Source organism: Lentinus tigrinus (assembly GCF_003813185.1).
Source record: "Lentinus tigrinus ALCF2SS1-7 unplaced genomic scaffold L226scaffold_1, whole genome shotgun sequence".
NCBI lineage: Eukaryota > Fungi > Basidiomycota > Agaricomycetes > Polyporales > Polyporaceae > Lentinus > Lentinus tigrinus.
In genome coordinates this window covers 2157941-2175285 of record NW_027137910.1, presented here as the reverse complement: position 1 = coordinate 2175285, position 17345 = coordinate 2157941, and the positions used below count along the sequence as shown (strand labels likewise).

Genomic DNA, 17345 nt, shown 5'->3' with positions numbered 1-17345 from the left:
GGGAGCTGGGGATACGAAGGGATGCGCTGTCAATGATGCACACAGGGAATCGCCCGCGAAGAGGTGGGATTAATAGCCTGGAGTCGGAGAAGTTTGATGGTAAACGTTGTTACGTAAGTTTAGATAGTCGGCTAGGCGGGACGAGAATGGGCGCTCGGCCCTTCAGTCTTCCTCCTCAACCAGCGTCCACGACGCCCCCCGTCTCGCCCGAGCCTTGCGCTCATGGCCAACGCTCCTTATGCTTTCGTTACCCTCGTAACTTCCGACTATTATCTTCCTGGCGCGCTCGCGGTCGCGGCTTCGCTCAAGGATCTACACCCGTCTCCCCCGACGCCTCCTGAAGTCCCCTTCCAGACACTATGCCTCGTCACTCCCGAGTCTGTGGACGTGTCATCCATTAAACTGCTTCGTAGGACCTTTGACGTTGTCATTGGCGTTGAGATAATCGAACAAGACGATGACAAGGGTCTACAGCTACTTGGTGAGTGCTCAGACCTCAATATATGCGCAGATTAGCGGCCGCAGGAGCCACAATCTGTGAGTGGCAGACGCGTTCCGCGTCCCCCCGCTTCATATATCCGTATGGTGGCCTTGAGATGCGCTGTGTACCACATAAGACGCGTTCTTCACGCTCAGCCTTCAAATGAGTGGCTATATGCTCTCACATATTCCCTCTTTTGCACTCGTATCGACTCGGCATGCTTCTTTGATCTTGTACTAAACATGCGTTCTCGCTAGGTCGCCCGGATCTTAATCTTGTCTTGACGAAACTGCATATCTTCCGGTTAACCCAATACGCCAAGTTAATCTTCCTGGACGCGGATGTTCTTCCTGTACGGCCTATGTCCCATCTCTTCACGCTTCCTCACGAGTTCGCTGCTGTTCCCGACGTTGGTTGGCCCGACATCTTCAATTCTGGAGTCCTGGTGTTCACGCCTGGTGAGGAGAAGTTCAATGAACTCAGGGAACTTCTCAAGTCGAAAGGATCCTGGGACGGAGGCGATCAGGGCATCCTCAATGAATGGAGGGGTAACGATTGGCATCGACTCAGCTTTACGTATAATACCACACCGACTGCCGTCTACACGTGAGTTCCCCTGGTTCGCCAGTACTAGTCATCTGACATGGTGGTCTGACTCTTGACGCACATAGATATGCCCCCGCATACGAACGCTATGGGTCTCAGATCTCTGCCATTCACTTCATTGGTCCCAACAAGCCGTGGGCTTCGGTCACCTATCGTCCCCCCGGCGTTAAGTACTCTCAGCTTTCAGACAAAAGCCTGAATGCCCAGGCACCATCTTACGATTATGACTCGCTCGTCGACCGCTGGTACGAGGTTTACGATAGGCACTACCGTTCCCAGGACCATCCCCAGCACGGCAACTTCGAGTTCACGAGATATGATTCGGTCTGGGACACCGGTTCTGCGTTCGGAGTTGGCGCGGAAATGGCAGCTCCGCCATCTGCCACTGTGCCAGGGGCAGCGCTTGGCCTCGACGACTTGCGCAAAATCGCCGTAGAAGGCATGAGCAGCTACAGCGCTGCTGCCCAGGAAGCACCTAGGATCGGGGAGTATCGTTCTATGCCTTTGGAAGGACGTGTGGACCTGATGCGTCCTCGTCGGGAACCTCCACTTAAGGAGGATGCGGGACAGAGCGCGGATTCGCAGGACCAAGGTGGCGATCAGAACCTCACTCCCAAGCAGCCATTCACAGTGATGACTGGCGGAGACGTACCGAGGATGGAGACTCTGCCGACGCCTCTCCCTCACGAGCTCCCCCCTGCTCCGTATCACAGGGCCCTGGATCTTCCTCCATCGGCGCCTTCCACTCCTTATCAACAGGGGCAGCTGTATACGGAGCAGCAAGACACGGCGCAGCAGCAAGATGCCGGATCTTACTTCTCCTCGGAAGATGTTCCTGTGCCACCCGCCGGGATGCACTGGGCGCTTCACCGCTTCGTCACTCAAGACCGCGCGTATTATCAGGAGAGCGAACAGTCCGATGACCAAGGATCTGCGATCGCGCAATGGCAACCTCCGCGGAAGGCTCAGGACGCTCAACACAGCGGTGGTCAGACGACATGGTCGCCGGGAGAGCGAGACCGCCATCACAATCTCCGAGACCCGTATCGTGCTGTTCACCCTTCTGTCAATGCTAACCACGTCCGTCATGGTCACCAGTCGCCTCGTGGTAGCGCCGCTCACACGCCCCGCGGTCATCTCTCTCCCCGAGGCGTTCACTCACCTCGGGGTCATCACTCGCCTACTCAGGCACGTCACTCTCCACCTCCTGGGCCTCCCCACGGCTCGGAGCAGCCGTACTTCCCTCCTCACCACCACCACCATCACGCCCACCAGTCCCAACAGACACAGACCTTCCAGGCTCAACATGCTCCTCAGTCTCAGGACGTCCACCAACAGCACCATGCGCAATATGATCAGCTGTGGCCGCAACAGGCACCCCAGCCTCAGCGTGCTGCTCAGCATTCACACTCTCCTCATGCCCAGGACCAGCAACCCCAGCAGGCTCAGCACCCTTCGGCCCCGCAGCGTCCAAGCACCCCTCCTAAGCTTGAGTGGAATCCTGCCGTCGAACCTCCACCCAAAACGCCGCCTCCTCCGACAACTTTTCCCTCTGATACATACTTTCCCAATATATGGGATCAGGCGCCGAGCCGCGAACACGATGCTGCGTTCCAAACGTTTCCCGGTCATTCGCCGGGTTCAACGGAAACTTTCTTTCATCCACCCCCTTCCTCACGAATTCCCGAACAACTCCTTCGTGAAGGCCAGTACGAGAACGTGATTGGAAAGCCTGTTGAGAGTTCGCCAGGGTCACCTCCTGTTCCACCGACTCCCGATCGAAGTAAAGTTCGCGCTATCTTCCCTTGGGAGGAGAAACCGAGACACGCACCTCGTCGAGTCTTCCCTGTCTCGGAGTCCCCGCCTCCAGTTGCGAACTTCGTCGACGAACCGGCTCCTCCCCCTCAGGTGACCCAGGAACCTGATTCCGCTGTGGCACAGCAAGTGCAGACGCCCCCGTCTTCCGTAGGTCTACCATACAACTTCACCTTCACCAATGCGTGGGACACGGTGCCGAGCATCCAGCGATACGCTTCGAAGCTCGTGCGCCCCCATTACTCCGTCTTCCAGCCCCCTACAATCGAGTACGATGCGGGTTGGCGGCGATGGGATCAGGAGCGCGAGCGGGTGTACCAGGAGAAGCAGGATGCCAGCAGCATGGATGGCGATGATGAAGACGAGGGCGATGACGATGAGGACAACCGCGGACAACCTGCACGCTACGAGAGCGACGGCGGTCGGGAGCGCACCCAGCATCGCTCGCGTGCTGGCTCATTGACCAACGGTGGTGGTGGTGGCAAGGGGAAGAAGTACCGAGCTCGCGGTGTGCAGACCACTCCTATCGAGACGCGGAGCATGGGCGTGCAAGTGAACATATGGGCGGAAGAGGTGGAAGCGGCACGGAAGGGGAAGGACCCGAAGCCCAGTCGTGGTACGGGGGTGGGTATAAGGCAGTGGCCTGCATTGCCAACCGGCGCTGGGTTACTTCCACCTGTCACGTTCAAGGTAGATCCAGACCAGATGGCTGTCGGGACGCCCACCGTAGCTCAGCCGCTGCATTCCTCTGTCGTGCCATTCCCTGGCAAGGCGTCGCCCACGGGACTGAGGTCGCCTCAAACGCTCGGATCCCCACGCACCTACTCGCCTCCGATCGTGCAGAGTCCCGGACGGGTATCTTCGCCCCCGAAGATCCCGTCTCCGAAGCCTCTTTCTCCCACAAAAGCTTCCTCGCCCAAAAGGCCGTCGTCGCCGAGGGCCGTCATGTCTCCGCGACGTCTCTCTGGGGCGCAGATCGCGACGAGCAAGTTGGCAGGATCTCCGCAGTTCCCGGAGTCGCCTTCATCTGCTCTCGGTCCGTCGGCCAGTTCCTCTCCGCGCAGCTCCCCCAAGCTGACGAAACTGTCGTCTCCCGTTCTTCACCGGATGTCATCCAACGATACGATGGCGACCTCTTCGCCGTCCACCTCAGGGCCTGTGGAGACGCCTGAGGGCACGCCCATCATGGGACCTGTTCGCAAGGGCGGACGTGTCTGGGACCCGGCGCGCGGAGTGGACGTGTTCAAGCGCTCGTCCGAGGAGGTCCTGGCGCGCTTCCTACGCTCGGGGTCCTTTGACGAAGAGGATGGTCAAAGGCGCCATGTCTGAGTACATACTCTCTTCGAGGCATCTTGCAACTGTTGGTCCCTTTGCAACTTCCTCCTCTGTATTGTATAGACGTTGTCTGGTTTCATTGTTTCCCTTTCATCTTTCTCCTGCAGCAGCTCTCGCCTCGTCCAGCCTGGTCCTTTCCTTGTTCTCTGTGTCGATCATGCATGTCACTCCTCTGCAAGTTCCCCTGCAATCGTCTCCTCCCTCTCTTTGCAACTCGTTCCCTTGCATGTCATATCCCTGTTTCGCTACGCAGTGTCCCTACTCGGTGTCTGTTCATCATACTTTCACTTGCGCTCCGGCATACCTTCGGTTCGTGCACATACCCCCAGGTTCTCCTGTTAGCGATTTTATGGTTATCGTAATAGTCCCTTCGTCATGGTGTTGTGTTCTGGTCACGGACAATGTGTATGATGAGAAAGACCTGTGACTATCGCGTTAGGCTGCCGTAGCACGCAGCAAATCAGTGAGCAATCGGCAGGAGCAGCGCCATGACGCGGGGTGCTGGATGACGTCACTGTGTACCGTGGCTTGTGGCTGAGGCGCTTGGACGATGACGGCGGGGCGAGTGACGTCGATTGTCGTTTCTCCTGCACCACCAACGACGCACACCAATCACAGTATAAAAACTTAGGGAGTGCACCATGGTCCGCACTACTACACGCCCACGCACACGCACTTTCACGTCTTCGACGCACACATAACTACTTGCACCGACCATCCCCATGTCTTCTGCAACTTTCCCGACCGGAAAGTATGTCATGGATGCTATTCTTCAGCAATGGGTGGATCTGACCGTTCAATTATTCACACTCTACAGCAGCGACGCTCGCTACTCTACCTCCGCTGCCCTCGCTGAGACCGAGGCATCCACCAACACCCTCTCCAGCCAGGTCCAGCAGAATGCGAATCAGCTTCACAAGGTCGCCACCGACGCGGCTCAGACCGCTGAGGTCAAGGAACCCCAGGCTGCCTCGGCCGTCGATAGGCTAGAGGAGAACCTCAGCTACAAGACCAACACAGCTGCAGCCGAAGGTGCCGCAGATGTCCAGTCTGCGAAGGCGACTGCGAATGGTTACGTCGAGCAGGCAAAAAACCTTGCAAGCAGCGCCATCACTACTGCTCAGGTATGTCCCTTTACGTGCTGCGTACGTCCATCTCTGACATCGGGGGTAGTCGTACATCCCTGGCACTCGAACTACTCAAACCAATAGCACTACCCAGGCCAACACCACTGGCAGCGGTGTCACTGCCACCGTCCAGTCAGCTATCGCTACCGGAAAGGAGTACCTCACGTCCGCGCAGGCTACTGCTAAGCCGTACGTGGACTCTGCCGCGGCTGCTGCTAAGCCGTACGTGGACTCCGCCACGGCCGCTGCTCAACCGCATTTCGAGAAGGCGAAGGGCGCTGTCCTAGGCAGCTCACCCTCCACCGCCAACGCGGGATCGTCTGTATCGGGCAAGCCTTCAGCTTCAAAAGTCCCTGCTTCGACCGCCCCTCTCGAGTCTGGCCCCAACGTTGTTGGCAACCCGTACCCCGCCACGGTGAACAGCCAGGCGACAAAAGTCGGGGAGATCTAAGCGTCGGTCGCATGGACGTTGTGTTTCGTCGTCGATTATATCTGTATACGTACTACGTTACCAGGACTGGCATAATGCATGATCAAGTGTTGGATCTTGCACTTTGTTCTACTGCAATTCCAGTGGCGCATTCACATATGATTTCTTTCCTACTCGTCATATATGGGTAGTTTTGTGAACCGTTTGTTGAGATGTCACGTGAGGCCGTAGCTATATGTTTGCAGCGTTTGACCTTGTACTTGTTGGGTGGCGTCGATGTGTAACAGCGTCGGTGCCACCCGTAACTAAGATAGCGAGTCTTATTGTTCTGACAGTGGATACATATAGGAGAGGGCATAGGTCCTGACCAACATCCCGCTCCCTTCATTCCCGCTGAAACCGACAGTCTCCCAACGCTCCGCAAAAAATGAGTGTTGATATAAATAAGTGCTACTGATCCATTACGGGGAACAATCGTGACCGTGGCCGCGCACTCACGGATGTTCCCCTTACAATATGCTGCTAGGTGGTACAATATTACGGCCAGCGTCCGGGAAGCTCTGCCCCACAGTGCCAATAAGATATCATGGTGAGGCTCTAATTGCCCCCCGCGTGCCTGCTCATGCTCCGGATCTTCTTCCCGTACTTATAGAACCCTAGGACGCTAGATGACGAACGTGAGCGAGGTCAGCTTGCATTTCATTAGGAGACACGGTGCGCGAACGTACGCAGGTACACCGATCACGAACGCAACTGCGGCCAAGATCGTATTCCCGACGCCGTACCCGAGCGCGTTGTACATCGCGGGCGCGAAGAGAGGGAAGCCGAAGCCTGCAATCGACCGGAGGAAGGAAACGGCAGCCAGGGCTGGCGAACAGTGGTGCGTTAGCGAATGCATGACCATGTGGTGGACGGGGAGGGGACTAACCAGAGGCAGCGTATATCGAGAAAGCGTCGATGACGTATATCTGCATACCCTGGAAGGTGAGTACCATGCCGGCGCCGACGAAGAAGAAACCCTGGAAACGCAGCCGGAACAGGTATCAGAAGAATTCGGTATGCAACAGTAAGTTTATGCTCACGATGTCGGGGACGATCCAGTGCGTGTGCTCTTGGGCACCCCATCCTGCTATGAGAAGTCCTATGGGGAACAGGATGGTCCCAGGGAAGGTGGTGGCTGGGGTCGTTCATCGGTGAGCAACTGTCTTGCAACTGTCCAGAATCAACAGGATTACTTACGAAGTCGGTACTCTGGTTCACCAGCGCCACCGTTCCGCGCCATCAGTTTCCTGTAGACGACGTCTAGCATGCGAGAGTTGATCTGAGAGAAGACCCAGAGCCCTGTAAGATAGTTAGTACGCAAGGTAGGATTTCCATGTTCGTGCAGAACTGACCGAGACCGAGAGAGATGTAGTGCAGCCCGACGAAGCCGGGCGTCTCATGATAGACGTTGGTGTAGATCTCCGGGATGGTTGTGAGGACCACTACGGGCGTTCCGTCGTCAGCGAGGACACTGGAACCTAAGATCCAGCGCAACTCACGGTAGATGATGCCGTAAATGAAGGCGAGGTACACCCCGAGGAGCTGAACGATGGGCTCTTGCGCCCAGAGGACGAAAGGTCGGCAGATGGAGACAAAGAAGAAGTGGCCATAGCTGCGCTCACAATTAGCGATCATGCAATAGGAATTACAGAAATGAAGGTGGGCTCACTTCCGCTTAGCTGTCTTTTGGTAGATGGTCCGGACTTCCTTGACGTTGCTGCCGCCGCTCTCCTCATCTAGCTTTGCCCGGATCTTCTTCGCCTTACGTTCGAGCAGCACTGGAGCAAAAGCTGCGCAGAATACGTCAGCTGGCAACGAAGGTACGCGCCGGGTATTAACGCTCACATTCTCGTAATGTGAAGAAGCCAACAGCCTGGACGGCGCCCGCAACGATGGAGGTCGACCAGAAGACCCAACGCCATGTCGAACGTTCCGCTATCCACCCGCCAGCGATTGGCCCGACGGTAGGACCAAGAAGTGGTGCGAGGGAGTACAGCGCTAACGACTTTCCGCGCTCTTCTGGCGCGAACATGTCACCGAGGACTGCGCCTCCTGCCTGCCATGCCGTCAGCATGTGTGAAATTCTCACCACAAGCACATGTCTACTCACTGCCAGTGGTGCGCTGCCTCCGAGACCGGAGAGGAAACGGAAGGCAATGAGCTGCTTCTCGTTTTGCGCAAAACCGCAGCCCAAATTCCATGCTACAGCGCACGTGAGCCGGCGGGCAACACAATCAGTGCCAGAGAGACATACCGGTGAAGAACAGGTTGCATCCTCTTAGAATGGGCACACGACCGAATATCTCGCAAAGGGGGCCAAGAACCAGAGGGCCGAATGCTGTAACACAGGATGAGTGGAGAGCCTCAAACACGCACGGTAAATTTCTCACCGTATGCCAGAACAAATATAGAGATGGTAAGGTTGATCGTGAAATCATTCGTGATACGGAAGTCGCGCGCAATCTGACCCGCAGCTGGGGCGATCATGGACGAGGCTACCGGCGAAATGAAAGTAAACGCTGACACCGTCAGAGCGGCTGCCCACTTCCGCTTCAACGTCCAGCTAATTTTCGCTCAGCGATGGTGCTACAACCTAGTCAGTTGAGGACTTACTTTCGAGGGTTCTCAGGGTCGTCGGGACTGTCCCATCCTACGACGATTACATTCTCGTCTTGGGCATCATCATCCTTCGAAGCAACCTTCTCGGGTCCGCTCTCGCCAGATCTATCGTTCTTCTCCATGTTCACGGTCCTCGAGGAGTTTGAACGGGTATCGGCCAGCTCGTCGGTTCCTGTTGTCTCCACGGGGCTCGGGAGAGGTACCGCGGTGTCGACAGAAGCCTGTTCAGGAGTGGTTTTCTCGTTGAGTGCGTCAGGAGAAGCCATCAGGAGTGGTGGGGGCGTACTGCGATTTTGTCCGGGGTCCCATTATATAGGTAGGGCCGGGGGAACTCGACTGTGGGTTAGTGTGTAAGGTAGTAACAGTAAGAAGGAGCACCTCGGCGTGCCTCGGCATACTGGCCGGGAAGCGATGTCACTTGCCAAATATGGGCATCTGAGGATCCAAGAACAAGAGATGGCAGATAGGCGCCCATAGATGGTGACACTGCTATTTGGGTGGCGGGGCAATCTCCCCCATCGACATCATCCGACTTCATCGACCACGACCATGGTACGTTCCCTGTCGTCTGCATTGCTCCGCAGATGTTCATATTCTATGGGAAACCTCAGGATAGCTTCATGAATCTCGCGAAGCAGGGCCTCCAGGCCTACGAGAAGTCTCATTGTGAGCATGGCGGCGTATGCATCAGTGTCAGTTCACGCAGTTGAAACTGTCCATCGCAACAGCCGACGTCTCGAAGACCGGTGGACAGGAGTACAACGCTCCTCACCATTCCGAAGGTGGTCGGAGCGGGAGTGGGCGCCCTGAGTGTACGTTTATATAGACTGAAGAGGCTTCCTGAGCTTACACTATCCGGTTAACGTGAGCAGTCGACGAGGATGAAGTCGTAAACACTGCGAGCCGCGAAGGGAGCGGTGATAATTCGCTCTTCTCCAGTGCTCTCGGCTTTCTCAAGCAGAACAAGGTACGTTATCAGTGTCATCGTGTGTTGGGCGCCTCATAATCACGTTTCGCAGGATGAGCATGAACAACCTATCGACGAGGAGGGTGTCCAACACGCTCACCGTAAGGCGTATGAAGAGGACTCCGCAGGTTCTCTGAGTGCTGGATCGCTCGGAAGTGCCGCTGCGATGCAAGTTGCGTATCTTCGACAGCATCTCTAGACTCTGAGCACTACGGGTTTTGTTGACCATCTTCCACGCAGGTCCTGAAACAGTTCACTTCTGGTGGCAGCCATGGTAGCAGCAGCGGCAGCGGTGGCGGCAACTCACAGAGCCAACTTATCAGCCTTGCGATGGCTGAGGCATCCAAGCTGTTCGACAAGTCCGGAGGGGCTGCTTCTGGCAACAAACAGGATGCTGTTAACGGAGCAGCAATGACCGTCATGAAGCTTCTTGTTCAGTCCAAGTTCAGTGGTGGAACGGTTGGCGGCGGAAACAGTGGCGGTCTTGGCCAGTTGATGGGCATGGTAAGTGAATCGTTTGTTGTCGTTTCGCGCTGTTGTCCACTCATTGTCTACTTCAGGCCTCGAAGTTCATGTAAGCAATGTCGCGGCCAGAAGTCATACCAGAAGTCATACCAGTTGCAATCTGTTGTATAGTTTGGAATCAAGGATTGGTGTACATTGACAGCCCCGTATGAGGAACATCAAGCAGATCCGTTGCTGAACTTTACTTACGGTATGCGCAAGCGGAGATGACTGTTTTTGACGTCGTCACGACGCGCTTGCGAAAGACTACGGACTCCGGAGTGTCGTATCATGTCACCTTTGGGGTACATTGTGCGTCTCGACTGGGACTGCCATTGGTGGATATGAACGGACTGAGACTAGGCGTCATGAAATTTCCCGAGCCTTGCAACGTACTCGATGCGTCTCACCGTTGTTTCAGACCCAGCGTGATACCCATGCATGTGCCATGCTACCATTCCACGATGTAGGACAAACGAACGCCATCACCGGCGATTGGCGGATGAGCCGGTCGAGATTCAATAAGCCCATCGCCGCGACCGGTCGTCCTCGCACCGTAAGTAAAAGTTCTTGGAGCGCGGGTCCTCGAGGAACGACGCGGCGCCGCAACTATCCGATAATTCAAAGAACAATTCGTTAGCACTAGCGGCATACTGACGACTGTAAAAACTCGGAACTTTGGCAATACATATATAGCGGTAGGGTGAAGTGCAAGCCTGGTGAGCTGACCAAGTGACTAGCCCTCGTGAGATAACAGAACACTGGGAGCGTCAGAACGTGTCTCGAGTACAAACCACCGCATCGACCATTGAACCAGAGAGTGATTATGGATATGAAAACAGCCAAGTGTTCTGAGGCTTGCATACGTATGTGACAGCTAATAACATGTGCGAGTATGACAGCGAGTAAAAACATAGAACAGCAAAAAATACAGCGTAGGCAAAGCGATATAGAGCGGGATGGGGTAACACAAATAAAGATATTGGTAGGGTATTGTGGGATCATAGGGTGACGTATTGAAACACATATGGAGATGCTGGACAGACCATAACTCATGCAACCAACGCCGGAAGACCGGTCAACAGCGACAATGCAGGTGCCTCGAAGTCATCATGGACGACTATTGACGGATAATCCGGCTCGAGCAGCAAGGACCAGCTTGTCTCTGGTAGATCCCCTGCACCGTACAACGCACTCTTAGCATCAGCATTGAGACACAATGATTGCGACGCGTCGTGGAGGAGTGTGGGAATGGGTAGCGGATCATCATCCAGAGAGAACGTGTTGAACCAGGCCTCATCTTCCGTTCCCGTCTCTGAGTGGAGATAAGGGGCAGGGTAGTGGTCGAGACCGGTATCGAAGAGAGGTGTAGAAAGGCATGAAGGGGTGCTTGCGGGGGAAGGCGTCGTTGGAGACGCGGATAGGTGAGGGGAGAGCAACGGAGTATCATCGCGTACAGACGCATGATCGGAGTCAAGGGTGCTGGTGGTCGACGAGCCAGGCTCGAGCAGCGATTGGATGAATAAGTCGAGATGGTCTGGTGTGGACAGTGAGAGGGTGCCGTTGTGGGGATAGCTCTCGCGATAGAGATCGAAACCCTCGTGCAGGTCAATGTTGGTCACTGCGCAGACTGAGGTCAGTACTTTTGCACGTATGAGCATTGAAGATGACGACTGACGGTCTTTCTGTAACTCTACCGAAGTAGAGAGAACATCTAACGATGGAAGATCTTCAATCGCAGCGGCTGGCAGCAATAACGGACTATCCCCCTCTGTCGAAGGGACGGGGGCAACGGTACGAGTGTTCTCAAGAACTCGCTGTGGCACAAACGAGTCTGAGACTGCGTGGACACGAGGGCCTACGTGAAGTCGCTTGTATGGCCGCGACTGTGCGATGACATCTGCATCCGATAGGCGACGTTTCCTCGAAGTAATCGGAGCGGAGGATGTAGATGGGACAAGACATGGAGGTGACAAAGACAACTCGGAGGACGCCGAAGGCGAAGGAACTGAGACGAGCATGAGAGGAATGTGGGATTTATGTTTCTTCGTTCGCGATGATCGCGATGCCGATACCCTAACGGCGGATGAGTTATCGAGGGATGATTGCTATGATGGAGGGAAAACACATACCGTCGACGTTTAGTTGCAAGTGGTTCTTGCGCTGAAGCCTCAGCTACATCCTTCCTACGACGTTTGCGATGAGGTCCACGAGTTACTGGGGCTTCCATTCCGACCAGAGTACCATCCAATTCCGGAGATGATGAACGGGCTGGTTCGTCCGCGATACTGAGTTCCGCCATGAGCAAGTCGAGCTCAACCTTGAATTCGCTGGTGATCCCGTCATAACTGTGGAACAGGTCGGCCGAGGCATCGGCCATGATAGCAAGGCGCGTGGAAATGGTATGAGCAAGACCCAGGACATCAGGATCGATAGTGGTCGGTGACAGGGAGTCAATGTCTCGTAGGAGAGTCTCCCAACGTGATTGAAAGGCGGAGTAGGCATCAGTGCCTTCGTAGAGTGCGGAGAGGAAGTCGTCTTCAACGGATAGTAACCGCTGAGTGAGGGAGAGGAGCGACATTGTCACGATATTCGGGAAGAGGTGTGAGTGGGGTGTGCAGTGACCGGACGATGTTATGGTCTTGGGACAATAGAGAGACCAAGCGGCGGCGTCCACGATACAAACATGAGCAAATGGTGTGATTATCAATCAACGTTGGTTTCCCATCTCAGGGTTATGAGGCGAGGCTCCCACGCGTGGTTGCAAAGACCCATTGTACGCCTCAACAGGCAATCCTTTGTTCGCGCTTGAAGGAATATGAGGACGACTCATCTACCTACGGGTCCCCGTCCTTCTCCATCTGCTACCTCCTCTTACTCTCTCGCTATGCTGGCTTCACTACGACGAATTCAGACGTCGGCCGAAGCAATCTTGCAGAAGGTTGCTCCCCATCTCCCTGCCGTTGCTTCTCAGCCTGCTGGCCATGAGCGCGACTCTAGCCTACCCCTCCCCCTTTCCCTCCATCTGCCCAAACCGATCACTACCCAACTGATCTCATTGGGAGTGGAGCCAGCGATCTCCCAGCAGATATCTTCCGTGCTAGTATGCGTCGCTGAACGCCTCCAGAAGAGCTGCATAGAGGACTATCAGTGCCGTGCACGAGCACAATCCAATCAAGACTCGAAGCTTTCTCATCTCATCCTGATGATGTATTCCACTATATACACCAAGACTATCAACAATTGGACGTCTGGCATCCTGCAGGGCTTGGTTCCATGGGTACTTCAAGCGCAGACGCAACCGTCCAGCCAGGTGGGTGAGCTTGACGTCGACATCAAGCCGGCTCTGACTCCACCTGTTGTAGCATGTTACATCTCTGCTTGAAGAACTCTTCTCCGCGAACGTTTTCCCAAGTCAACTTGAGAATCACGAGTTGGCACTGAAGTCCAGACCTGACTTGCGGCAAATCTTCAATTGGGTGAGTGAACTCGCAGAGTGAGCATTATAGATGCAGCATACCCATAGCTTTTCGGTAGTTCCAGAAACATGAAGATCCGGAGCTCGCTAACCAACTGGCCAACCCCCTTGTGAAGGGTTCAGAGAAGTCGACAGTACGGAATATTCTGCTCGACGATCTGGACGCCGAGGAAGGCAGGAATTACGATGGTCTATTGGACCGCCGCGACGTGGGTAGCGTAATCCAATGCAGTGGATGATCAACAAACTGACTGATTATCGTAGGTCGGAGACCGTTCATTGGTGTCATATGCCGATCCTTGTCCAGGCTTTCACCTCTCCGGCGCCGAGCATGCCTTCCCCACACCCTACCCGCCTCAATGCCCCTATGATCCGTTTCCAATGTCGCAGGACATCAGGTCATTTCCCTGTCCCTGGCCGCGAACCCCCTCGTCACCTCGGGAGACACGCGTGGTCGACGTAGCCGAACTTACTGCTGCTTTTGCGAAGTTGTCGATCACTGACTCTTCAGTGACCCCACCGTATACGCACAAACGCCGTCGCTTGAAGGAACCCTCATCCCCATTCGTCGGATTTAATTCCCCGTGTTCTCGTGCTCCTCATCCCGCTTTCATCCGTCGGACGCGGCGGACGACAAGAACGACCTGCGCAAGCAGTTGTCGTCCGATACCTACAGAACATACTGCATCATCAGGACGTCCTTCTGCGGCTTCGCCGATGCCATCAACTGCTGCCTCACCTGTTCCCCAGGCTACGTCACCATCGCCCTTACCCAAGCGTACATTACCCCATCGTGTCCCGAAACATCCACCTGCATATCGTCCTGCGCCAAGCTCGTCGCCGTACCCCAATATGCGCCAGAAGTCCTCCGTCTCGTCCAGGGTCTCCTCGACTCTGTCCTCATCCACCCTTAGCAGCTCAGGCAGTGATGTGGAGTCTCCACTGATGACGCCCTTACTGTTACCCGGTCACGAACATCAGGACAATATCCCTTCGTTCGACTTGGGTAAAGCTCTGTCGGACCCCTGGTTTCATTCAACGGGGTTGACATCGGACGGTGCCATCCAGACAATGCTTACACTTCATTCTGATGGACTCAATCCCCAACCCCTCAGTTTAGAATCAGCAGCCAGATGAGTATGGATGCCTTCCGACTCTCTGGTTGCTCACCTTCCTCCTCCTTCCTGCCCCCCCTCCTCCGCATGTCTTCCTGCTCTCACCTCGCCGTATCATTATTTGTTACATCACTGCTTTCCTCGTATGCTCACTGCTCTGAATACTGTGTTGAATGTCTCCTGTACGCAAATCGCATCCAAGTTCATGTATATCACATCACTATACTACTAGTCGTCTAGTGTCGTCCAGGCATAGCAATCTCATCCTCTATCCTCCATCGTCCTACTTCCGCCATTGCATGCGCATCACCACCGCGTAGCTCATCGGAGTCAAGTAGTGTGCCAACCATCTCCCAGGGATCTTTGCCCCCTCCGTGTCGCAAGATGTGTTGCTTATAACGCTCGCCCGTCGGCCTACTTAGGGGATCGTGAACGAAGAGTTTTCGCCAAACCCGTGAAGCTATGGCGCGATCGAAGAGATACGAGTAGTAGGTTGCGCCGTAGCCAAAGAGGTGACCAAATTGAGTCTGCCAGGACGTTCCCGGAACATAGGGAATGAGACCGCGCGAGTCGTACAAGGCCCGCAGGGCGTCTGTCGAATCGAACTGTGGCATGGTGACAGCCGGAGAGTGGTAGATCTGGTCGAGCATTGCGAGGAGGATTTGCGAATGGGTGTCAATGGCTCGACAGGGATCCTCGTGGGCATTGCCCGTCTGCAGAACGGGGACGTCGCGGTGAAATAGCGAAAGGACTGAAGGGGAGGTGAGGAAGTGCTCCATCAGGATAGACGGAAGCTCGACAAAATCGGTAGCACATCGTGTGCCAGACACATTCTGGTATTCCGTCCGGCCAATCATAGCTAGCATGTACAAGTCAGTGACGCAGGGGAAGGAAAACTGAGCAACTCACAATGCATAGCGTGGCCCATCTCATGGAACAGAGTCAGAACCTCGTGCCACTCCAGTATAGCTGGCCCACGGGTGATTGTAGGTCGCATGAACTCGCACAAGAGCACAACAACGGGTAGTTGGAACGTGACGTTCTGGTGTGGGATGTGAGTCCGTTTGCTGGCTTCAAACTCTCTAGAGAGCTGTACGAGCGCGCGTTGATGTTCGTCAGCAGACCTGAGGTCGCCTTGCTCGTCATCGTCGTCTGTTCGTCGTGAACACCGAACCGTGTAGTGCGCAGCACCACCTGGTTTCCCTGCTCGCCCGAATAGATCGGCATAGATCCATCCCAACACGCCCAGCTCCTCGTCGACCACTTCAAGCTTGCGAACATCGGTGTGCCAAACCTCGCCAGGAGATACATCCGCGACCCGCAAAGAAATGCCATAAAGCGCATTGAATAGCCGGGACAAGGCCATGAAGACCGTGCCGAGAGTTAATGGGGGCAAAGAGACTGGAGGTGCAGGGGGCTCTGGCGGGCAGTAGTAATCGCGGTCCCAGGCTTGGATGGTGGGAAAAGGCGGGGTATTCAGATGCGCCTGCTTACGCATGCTGAGAGTCCGTAGTGCTCGTCTAGCATAGGGTTGCGTCTGGTCCGCTAATGCACCCAGGAAGTGCTGCACATGCTCTGAAGCTGAGTGAGCAAAGTACGCACAGTAAGCTGGATAACACGTACCAGGGGACTTTGCCATTTTGTCCGAAAGAGCCATGTGCGCATAGCTCTTCTTTCCAACCAAACAGGCGAGTTCTCCGCGCGCACGCAGAAGACGCTCGAGAAGGTCGACTTGCTCAGGTGTACTACAGTTCGCCGCCATATACACCTTTCGGCGAGGCTCTTCTGCGGGAGCGGAACGCATGATCATCTGAGCTTGAAGGGACCCGGGATAGACCAAAAGGTCTCGCTTCGTGACTTGAGCTTGGAGGCGTAACCTTGCCCCCATGCCGAGATCCTTCAGGCCCTGCAATTCGGAATACTGTATTCGTGCGGGTGGTCGGGGCGCAGCGGTCTCGTTGAGAAACTGCCGGCCGAGAACCATGATTTCGGTGGACAGTGAAACGAAATGCTCCCGTTGGACAGGGGGGAGATCGATGCCTGACTTTTCGAAGTCGCGCCAGAAGATGAGGGCCGTTTGGTACGCCTCCGGGCCGAGAGACTGCACGACCTCTTGGTCCGATAGGACGTCTCGCAACACCTGCGATTTGTCATTAAAATCCAAGTAGAACAGACGGTAGATACATGTTCTACGTACTTCGTACAGGCCAACGTTTGTATTGAGAACATTCATGAACTCGCACAACTTCTCGTAGACTTCTTCGGCACTCCGTATCCAGGCAGGGTCAGGATGTGCGTTCCGCAAAAGCTCCGCGAGGTCTATGACACCACACAACATGTCACTCAACCTATCCAGGTTCTTCACGACTTTGAACAGCTCATCCCGCGACTCCCGTGACCTCAAAATCCGCTCCGTAAGCAGTTCCGCGCGACGAAGGGTGGAGTCGGCGAGCGCGAGGAACGCTGCGGGTGTCGTAAGGGTGCTGTGGCCGAAGATCCCGGTGGGAGAGGTGGCCTTCTGGAGCGTCTGGGGTTGGTCGAAGAACGCTATGAGGTCCGTGTCGTCCACCGAAGCGGGTCGAATGGCGGTTGTGGCTGCTGTTCGGGATGAGAGCGAGTTGGGCGCACGCCGCCTCGCGCTGAGACATCCGCGAAAGCGGTAGGGCGACTGGAGGGGCGTAGGGCGCACATGTTTGGCCGCTCGAGCGAGCATCCAGCGAGAAGGTGGAGGAGAGTCAGTAAGACGCGCACCTGCCAAATCCGCGTTCTTGCTCGATCGTGGCCGGCGTCTGCCCGATGCCGTACGTGCCGGCGCTCCCCAACGAA

The 17345-nt window shown here is 55.5% G+C and overlaps 8 protein-coding genes across 8 annotated transcripts; 5 read left to right on the top strand and 3 right to left on the bottom strand.

The window, feature by feature from the left end:
• Nucleotides 1-222: 222 nt before the first annotated feature.
• Nucleotides 223-4231, top strand: L226DRAFT_564966 (uncharacterized protein; the record flags this gene model as incomplete). The annotated part of the gene is made up of 3 exons (XM_067683725.1): nt 223-481; nt 739-1087; nt 1153-4231. The coding sequence occupies 3 exons, from the start codon at nt 223-225 to the stop codon at nt 4229-4231; spliced, it is 3687 nt and encodes a 1228-aa protein (XP_067542960.1).
• Nucleotides 4232-4959: 728 nt separating this feature from the next.
• On the top strand, nt 4960-5815 carry L226DRAFT_564965 (uncharacterized protein; the record flags this gene model as incomplete). The annotated part of the gene is made up of 3 exons (XM_067683724.1): nt 4960-4988; nt 5058-5361; nt 5411-5815. The coding sequence occupies 3 exons, from the start codon at nt 4960-4962 to the stop codon at nt 5813-5815; spliced, it is 738 nt and encodes a 245-aa protein (XP_067542959.1).
• A 395-nt stretch (nt 5816-6210) lies between these two features.
• L226DRAFT_528552 (MFS polyamine transporter) lies at nt 6211-8724 on the bottom strand (the record flags this gene model as incomplete). Its single annotated transcript, XM_067679397.1, has 13 exons — nt 6211-6458; nt 6523-6661; nt 6723-6813; nt 6877-6971; nt 7034-7135; nt 7189-7278; nt 7336-7448; nt 7506-7626; nt 7682-7892; nt 7947-8038; nt 8091-8174; nt 8227-8399; nt 8450-8724. The coding sequence occupies 13 exons, from the start codon at nt 8719-8721 to the stop codon at nt 6392-6394; spliced, it is 1650 nt and encodes a 549-aa protein (XP_067542958.1). The 3' UTR covers nt 6211-6391.
• A 315-nt stretch (nt 8725-9039) lies between these two features.
• L226DRAFT_607515 (uncharacterized protein) lies at nt 9040-10139 on the top strand (the record flags this gene model as incomplete). The annotated part of the gene is made up of 6 exons (XM_067685816.1): nt 9040-9121; nt 9184-9267; nt 9328-9422; nt 9475-9594; nt 9663-9926; nt 9983-10139. 6 exons carry the CDS (start codon nt 9040-9042, stop codon nt 9998-10000), a joined length of 663 nt encoding a protein of 220 aa, XP_067542957.1. The 3' UTR covers nt 10001-10139.
• An 839-nt stretch (nt 10140-10978) lies between these two features.
• Nucleotides 10979-12507, bottom strand: L226DRAFT_564962 (uncharacterized protein; the record flags this gene model as incomplete). Its single annotated transcript, XM_067683723.1, has 3 exons — nt 10979-11547; nt 11605-12002; nt 12059-12507. The coding sequence occupies 3 exons, from the start codon at nt 12505-12507 to the stop codon at nt 10979-10981; spliced, it is 1416 nt and encodes a 471-aa protein (XP_067542956.1).
• Nucleotides 12508-12680: 173 nt separating this feature from the next.
• Nucleotides 12681-13550, top strand: L226DRAFT_24547 (uncharacterized protein). Its single transcript, XM_067673217.1, has 2 exons — nt 12681-13405; nt 13464-13550. The coding sequence occupies exon 1, from the start codon at nt 12745-12747 to the stop codon at nt 13309-13311; it is 567 nt and encodes a 188-aa protein (XP_067542955.1). The 5' UTR covers nt 12681-12744; the 3' UTR covers nt 13312-13405; nt 13464-13550.
• On the top strand, nt 13463-14648 carry L226DRAFT_24541 (uncharacterized protein). Its single transcript, XM_067673216.1, has one exon. It carries the CDS (start codon nt 13786-13788, stop codon nt 14539-14541), a length of 756 nt encoding a protein of 251 aa, XP_067542954.1. The 5' UTR covers nt 13463-13785; the 3' UTR covers nt 14542-14648.
• A 26-nt stretch (nt 14649-14674) lies between these two features.
• On the bottom strand, nt 14675-17249 carry L226DRAFT_549213 (mitochondrial intermediate peptidase). Its single transcript, XM_067682657.1, has 4 exons — nt 16717-17249; nt 16143-16659; nt 15429-16094; nt 14675-15378 (listed from the first exon to the last, which is right to left on the bottom strand). Exons 1-4 carry the CDS (start codon nt 17230-17232, stop codon nt 14756-14758), a joined length of 2322 nt encoding a protein of 773 aa, XP_067542953.1. The 5' UTR covers nt 17233-17249; the 3' UTR covers nt 14675-14755.
• Between the last annotated feature and the right edge of the window lie 96 nt (nt 17250-17345).